The sequence below is a fragment of the Solanum verrucosum genome, unplaced genomic scaffold (assembly GCF_900185275.1).
Source record: "Solanum verrucosum unplaced genomic scaffold, falcon-dt-bn FXZP01000208.1, whole genome shotgun sequence".
Taxonomy (NCBI): domain Eukaryota; kingdom Viridiplantae; phylum Streptophyta; class Magnoliopsida; order Solanales; family Solanaceae; genus Solanum; species Solanum verrucosum.
This window is the reverse complement of record NW_026020329.1, coordinates 2692034-2699830: the sequence shown is the minus strand read 5'-3', so window position 1 is coordinate 2699830 and position 7797 is coordinate 2692034. Positions and strand designations below refer to the sequence as shown.

General features: G+C 37.4%; 1 protein-coding gene across 1 annotated transcript; it reads left to right on the top strand.

Annotated features, from left to right (window-relative positions):
* The first annotated feature begins 1911 nt into the window (after positions 1–1911).
* On the top strand, positions 1912–7532 carry LOC125835978 (la-related protein 6B-like). Its single transcript, XM_049515072.1, has 10 exons — positions 1912–2381; positions 3093–3174; positions 4830–4924; positions 5116–5187; positions 5322–5401; positions 5492–5591; positions 5922–5969; positions 6058–6123; positions 6704–6847; positions 6996–7532. Exons 1-10 carry the CDS (start codon positions 1986–1988, stop codon positions 7308–7310), a joined length of 1398 nt encoding a protein of 465 aa, XP_049371029.1. The 5' UTR covers positions 1912–1985; the 3' UTR covers positions 7311–7532.
* Positions 7533–7797: the final 265 nt, after the last annotated feature.

The window sequence follows — 7797 nt, the reverse complement described above, 5'->3', positions numbered from 1 at the left end:
TCATACTCTGTATAAAATTTTGTACTGATGCCCCATTGCCTGGGGGTGCTGCATTCATGCATGCAGGTCCTGACAAACGACCGAGTAGACCTCCTCAATAGCAGGATTGACTTCTATCCGGTTGGCTAGCCCCTTTCCTCCGGAGCTGCCATAGTTTGGAGGTTTGTTAGTTTTTGTTGTGTATATTTTTATGGGTAGGCTAGGCCCTGTCCTGCCAATATTTACTACTCTTTGAGACTTGCAGACTAGTGTGTGGGGGTGTACATCTAGGTTATGGCCATGCTGGCCTAGTTTTGTTGGTTTACTGAAGCTTGAGAGCTGTTTGATGTATTGTCTTGATATATACCTGCTTCCAGTTTTTGTATAGATATCATGGTGGCCTCGACGGCCCAGTCAGGGCTTTTGTGCTAATTAGCTATTTCTTTATATGAACTTTTGGGAGTAGCTGTTTCTTTTATATATATGTTGACAGGGGACTTACCGGCCGAGGGATTAGGTTTAAGCTGGGATATACTAGTTTTTTTTCTTGATTGCGTGTGTCTGCCATGCGCTAGTAGCAAATGGTTCAGCAGGGTCGGCTAGGGCCTGAGTTTTGACATTAGGAGCCAGTTGCGCCCCTTGAGTTTGGGGCATGACATCAAGTATACAAGATAGCACTGGGGGAAACTGAAGAGATCATCACTGGAGAGGAGCCTCATCCCTAAATTCTTATCATATGCTGGTAGAGATCAACTTATCAAGAGTGTATTGTATGCTATTCAAATGTTTTGGTCTCAACAATTTGCCCTTCCCCAAAAATCATTCAAACAGTGAAGGCTATGTGAAGATTTCTATGCAGTGATAATATTGAGACCTCAAGAAAAGCTTTGATTGCATGCGAAAAGTCGTGTAGCCCCAAAGCAAGTGGAGGTCTGAATTTCCTTGACATGCATGGAACAAGGTTGCTATTGGTAAACTACTATGAAATTTATGCCAGAAAAAAGACAATTCATGAATTGCTTGGATTCATTAGCTATTATGGGCAGAATGATGTATGGAACATACAAGCTAAACAAGCTTCCTGGGTGGTATAAATAATTTTTGAAAGTTGCTAAACATGTACAATAGGTTAGTTATATACTAAGACATGTGTAAGAGGCATGAAAAAGTACTCTATTGACAGAAAAAGGTAAAATGGAGAGGGTAGAATGAAGATTACTGGTATGTACAAACATTGAAGCTCCTAAATGATTGTAATTAAAGATAGATCAACTAAATGAAATTTGATCAAGGCCCCTATTTGTCCTTTATGTCAGCAGGAGAATGAGGATCTTGACCGCCTATTCTATCCGTGTACATATGCTCCAGAGGTCTAAACTAGTGTATCAACTTAGCAAGGGTTAGTAGAGACACTATGAGCTGGACATATGAGGTTCAATGAGCAATCAAGTTTATGAATGGCAAAAATAGTACAACACTCGTGTATAAATTGACACTGGCAAACACAATTTATTGTTTATGATTAGAGCGCTATAACAGAATCTTCCAGCATAAGCAGCAACCAGCAAGTTCACTTATCGAACACATTATTCAGAAAATTCACGATAGAGACAGTAAATATTCTCGAATAAATGCTCGAATGCATGATTTGAAAATATATCCATAAGATGTAGCTAAATTAGTTATAATTGTCAAGCTTAGCAAGAATGAAGCTGATGTCCATACTAGTTGATTTTTTCTTGATTTAAAACGTTTACTTGATAAATAAAATTTACTTACCAAAAATAATAATATATTATGTTATTTATTTATTTATGGTGGAGGTGGAAAAGAGAAGAAATAAAGAGTAAAGGGAGTCAATGATTTGGTCCCATCAATTCCAAATAACAGCATTGAGTACTTGTCTACTTATACTTGCTTTAAGCCAGAAATTATTTTTCATTGTTTTCTCTATGAATGAAGAACTAATATTTTTTCTCTAAACCCTAACAAGATTTTGATCGATTATGGCTATGGAAGAATCGGCAATTGCCGTAGATTTACTCACCGATTCATCGGCTACATCTCCACCGTCTGATCACACCGATTCTTGTTCTCCACCGTCTGATCTCCCTTCCCCCACCAGACTTAACGCGTTGGCGCCGGCATTCGTTCCGCGAACCTCATCGTCATCGGCGTCGATTTCTCCTACGCCGTCTCTGACAGATTTGAATCAGGCTGGTTTTCATCCAGTTCGGAACCATTATGTATATCCTCCTCAGTTGCAGGTTCAGTATCCATCACCGTATTATGGCGGTGGTGTACAAGAGGTTGGTGGTGGTGGTGCAGCTGATTTAGATCATGCTAGTGCTAGTAAACGTGGAGGGTTAACTGATGAAGCTGCTCTAAAGATTGTTAATCAAGTAAGCATAAAGTTTTATGTATATATTATTCTGATTCTTACACTTGATGTTTAATCTCTAGTTTAGGAGAAAACTGGATTTGTTCTAAAAGATGAATTATTGAGTATTGGAATGTAGCCGCCTAGATGTAGTGGAGTGGTAGTAGTAGTAATTCTTGCTGTATTGAGTATTTGTGATCAGTCTTCGCACACTTGACTAATTCCACTTGATACTTGCCACCACTCATGAGCAACTGATGAGATGTGAAGAAATCACATAGTGTTTTTATCTTTGCTGGAATTTGAACTTGAGACCTCATGGTTCTTATTCTACCTCATTGATCACTAGGCCACACCCTTGGGTGCCCTGTATTGTTTCTTATGTTGTGTTTGTTTCTTTCGATTTTGGTTCTATGCAAATGCTAAATTGAAATTTGGGTGTGTGTTTAGAGTTGCATATATAGTGTGGATTTTATGTATGATTGAGTAGAAGTGTGCATTACTGATTTATTTCTTCATAATTCCGTTGAGCTTATAGTACTAGCTGTAAGTAGATAACAAACTGATACTGCAATGTACATTCTTAACTTACCGAACTCTTTTGAAGCTCCAAGATAGTGCTGCTAGATTTTAGAAAAGTTTCTAAGTGTGTGTTAAATTGTATAAGAGTAAGACACGGTGTGTTATTTCTTTGTGTATTATACTAATTCCGATGTGTTTCCGTTGTCTGTAGGTGGAGTTCTATTTCAGTGATTTAAATTTGGCAACAACTGATCATTTAATAAAGCATATGCTCGAGGATCAGGAAGGTTACGGTAAGTTGTCCTTTAGCCATTGTTTTGGACGGTGAAAGGCGACAAAATGCGACAAGGGCAGCACTTCATTAATACAAAATAATTATAATATTTAATTGCATATATAAATAATCAAAATCTCAATAGAATAACAAATTAGCAAATATTTCAATTTAAAAATTGAAAATAGATAGTACCTATGTTGCGCGGACTCTTCATTTTTGAAGGCGAACCCGTCTCGACGCGACACTGGTGCGGGTGCGGGTGCGTGGTGCGTGTCGGATTCGGTCAATCCGATCCGGACACTTTGACCAGAGCCGAGAAAAAAATTTGGGGAAAAAGAGATCAGTTTCCGGCGACCTCTTCAGAGAGGCGGCGGAGCTGTAAGAAGCTTGAAAAAGTAAAAAGAAGAAGAAAGAGGAGTTTTTTCTTCATTGAAAAAGTAAAGAGAAGAAGAAAGAGGAGGAGTTTTTTCTTGAAAAAGTACAGGAAGTACAGCTTTTTTATTTTTTTGAAAAAGTAAAGTCTTTTCAACTTTTCTTGAAAAAGAAAACTAAAGGCTAAGGGTTTCTCTAGATAAGTGTGTCCTTTTTTATTTATAAAATAAATTAATACTTTTAATGTTTATTATATTCTCTCTTTTCTTTAACAATTATACTCCTTTTATTTTGTATGTAATTATACCAAAATATGCAATTCATTATTAAATATATTTCATAAATATTTTTAATAATATTTTATTTTATATATATATATATATATATATATATATATATATATATATATCCACTTATTTGATTATACTAGATATATTATTATTGTTGTTATTGATATAATTTATTTTTCGAGGTACTCTAAAAATAATAAACAATTATACCATGTATATATAATATATTACACCTTATATTATATATACCATGTATACCAATTAGCCGTATCCCCGCACCCGTATCCATACTTGGATTCGCACCCCCGAATCTTAAAATTTAAATTTTGCCGAATCCGACTCTCGGATTCGCATCCTTCTCGGATACCCGCACCCGAGTCCGAGCAACTTAGGATAGTACATACTAAAAGTCTAGATCTTGAATGAGAAAAACAAAATAAAAGTCAAAACAATGAGAAAACATATAGAGGTAAAAGTAACTCTGAAGTCTGAAGAAGGAGAAGGAAAAAGAAGCAAAGGTAGAAGAAAAGAAGAAACATGTATTGGTTGGACCTTGGAGTCATCGGAAAAGTCTGGCTGGCCGCCGGAGAAGTCTAGTTGGGTCGACTAGTTGGTGTCGCAGTCGCAGTCTAAGAGTGCAGCTGTGCAAATTTGGAAAGAAAACCCTAAAATAATTTTAACTTTTAAAACCCTAAATTGGTAGTCTTTTTTTTAAGAAAATACAAGCCTCTTGCCTTTGTCGCCTTTTGAAGATCGCCTTGTCACAAAGCTAATAGCCGATGAGGGTCGCCTCGCCTCTTGCCATTGGCGACGAGGTGATCGTCTTTCACAACACTGCCTTGAGCCTTGACTTTGTGTGATAAAGGGTGGGGTGGGTGGGTGGGGGTAAGGTCCTTAGCCTTTGTGCTTCGAGTTTCTCCTTGCTAATTTTTGTTTTATAGATATTTGAAGTATTTGTTTCTGATGAGATCTTTCTTAAGACAACCTGGACTTCTTTTCTTTGCTACAGTACCAATATCTGTGGTTGCGTTGTTCAAGAAGATTAAAGCTCTTATACGTAATCATGCACAGCTTGCTCAAGTTCTGCGGAGCTCTTCAAAGCTGGTGAGTTTTTCCTTTTCACCTTCCACCCCTTTCCCACCCAAAATTAATCTCGCTGCCTATGTTAAGTATTTTTCTTTTGCTAATCACAAGCTTCCACCATGTAAGTTCCAGCATAATTTCTCTCAAACACATAGCTCTTCGTTAATTTACTCATTTTAATGTATTTCGTTATTTGCTTTTTGTCCTCCTAGGTTGTTAGTGAAGATGGAATGAAGGTTAAACGCAAAATTCCTTTGACCGAAACCGACTTGGAAGAATTGCAAGTAGGTCTCTTTTTGTTTCTAGCTGTGCTGATTTACAACAAACAAAGTTTGATGGAACATTTATTTCCATCTAGTAGTTGATATCAGATATTTATCAGTATTTTGCTGTTCTGGTTCCTGTTTGTCATTTTTAGTCTCGAATAGTGATTGCTGAAAATTTGCCTGAGGATCATTGCCATCAGAATCTCATGAAGATTTTCTCAGCAGTTGGAAGGTAGAATACCTTTTATGGTCTATATGTTCAGAAGATATGCTTAACATAAAATATCATCAGCCTTTCTAAAACTCTTGCTTACTGCATCAGCGTTAAAATGATACGCACCTGCTTACCTCAGTCTTCCAATGGTGGGGCATCTTCAGGATCTAGAACAGCAAAGTCAGATAGTACGCTTCACAGCAACAAGGTAGGCATCAGATGGTGTGATTTACTTGCTGATAGTGCAATATAGTAGTTCATTCATCCATGTGAAATTTTGAACTCGATGCCTTCGCCCAACTACAGCCAGAATTAACTTAAGAAATGGTTATTGTCATGTTTGAGTTGTTTATATTCTGTTTTTGGTAAATAAAGCTCGACTTTACTACCAATGCGAGTATACAAAGAACAATAACTGGAATCAATTGGTACTGCTACATAGTTCTGTAGTTTTGCATATAAAATAACAAAGGGTCTATATTTGTACTTGGTATAAAGGTTTTCCTTTTCTAAAATCTGAATTGAATACCTGATGCAGTTGCACACATTTGTGGAATACGAAACCGCCGAATTGGCCGAGAGGGCGGTAAGTTAATATAATGTTGTTTCTAGTAACATTTTCAATATCTCCGTCTCTGGCATCCTATAATTTCTTTTGTGATCTTATGTTACAGGTTGTAGAATTAAATGATGATAACTGGAGAAATGCTCTGAAAGTCCGGTTACTCCTCAGAAGCTCAGTGAGTCTTGAACAGTCTTTCCCTTCTCTTTTTAAGGAGCATATTATTCTGTTTTAGTGAAAGAAGAATGAGCATTCAGAACTGATGATTAATGTTACTGGCATCATTTAGATACTCAAGACTACATATTTGTAGTCCAAGTTTGTTCTGAGTGCACCAAGATTTGTTTGTCAATTATGCATCTAAATAAATTGATTGTTCTGAAGCATTTGAAGGAAAAGAAATAGATCGACAAGGAAACTTTGAATTTTTAAGTCATATCTTATTATGTTATTCATTGTTTCCAATCCATCCCTTGCCTTTCCATTCAGAAGCAGTCATTGCTGAAGAATTTCTATGGTTGGATACCGGAATCTCCCTTGGCAGTATTAGGAGTAGCTTTTGGGCTTTACCTGTTACCAGATCCAGTGGATCTTACCCAATTTTTTCACTTACTAAAAGAAATAGTTTCTTGACTACTGTTCCAGTTGTGAGATAAGTTCAAATTAAGCCTTCTTGCCATAAATAAATATTACTGGATGTATTTGATTTTCATTTTTTATTACTATCATGTATGTAAGGATTTTGGTTAAACTCACAGGAAAAATCTGGTCAAGCTCAAGGGAAAAAAGCTGGTCATGAAAGTGAAAACTTCAAGGGGGATGATGGTTCTGCATTAGAGGTCAACGAGAAGCTTAATGAAGAGTCGAGCCACCATATTGATGCTAAATCCAATGAGCTTGCAGTAAGTGAATCTCCTTTTATTCCTAGAACATGGTGACGTATCCAGTTAGTATTTAGTAACTGCACCACATAATCCTGCAGAGACTAGTTTTTAACAAGATTTATACTGTAGTGGGTATTGTATTATCATTTTTATTTTACATCTACAGGAGGAGCATGGCAGTGATGGGCAGAGGCGTGGTCGTGGTCAGGGTCGGGGTCGGGGTAAGGGACAGGGTCAGAGACGTGGACGTCCCCAATCTCATCAAAATAATCGTGGAGGTCATCTAGGAGCTCCCATATCAAACGTGAATCGTGGAAGCAATGTGCGAAATGCCCTCTCAAATATCAATCGTGCTGGTGTAGGGCAGCCTGTTCTTGAGCAGTCAGCAGCACCCAAGCAATCTTCTGTACCTCGTATGCCAGATGGCACTAAGGGATTCTCCATGGGCCGAGGCAAATCGATGGCTATTATAACTATGTGATAACTTCCTACTTACCTGAAATTGGTGTGGATGAGAGGGGATATATCTTGTTCGTGTGATGAAATACGCTATGGTTGATTTGACCGTTTGAGTTACTAAATCAAATGAACCTTGTAAGAAAGCTGCACCAGAGATGTTTGGATGTAAAAATGCAAACAGTACAGGATTAACAAAAGGCTTATATAGAAAAAGTTGAGAATTATACAGCTCTAATTTTCTCCAGCTTTAACTCTTTGTATGATGCATTAGACACTAGTCAATCAGGCAAATGGATTGATACATTGCTTCTTTAGGCCCTTTTTTAGGGTACTTTTTTAGGCATCTGTAAAAATAAACGAGGCATATTGCACTATAGCACTGGTGCTACTTGTCAAGTGAGAGTGGCCTAATCACCTTGCTCTTATAGAAAGAAAATATTGGCACCCAAATCAAGCCAAACAATTTGAAGACCACCCACCATAATGCATATGTGCATTAATAAATGAGC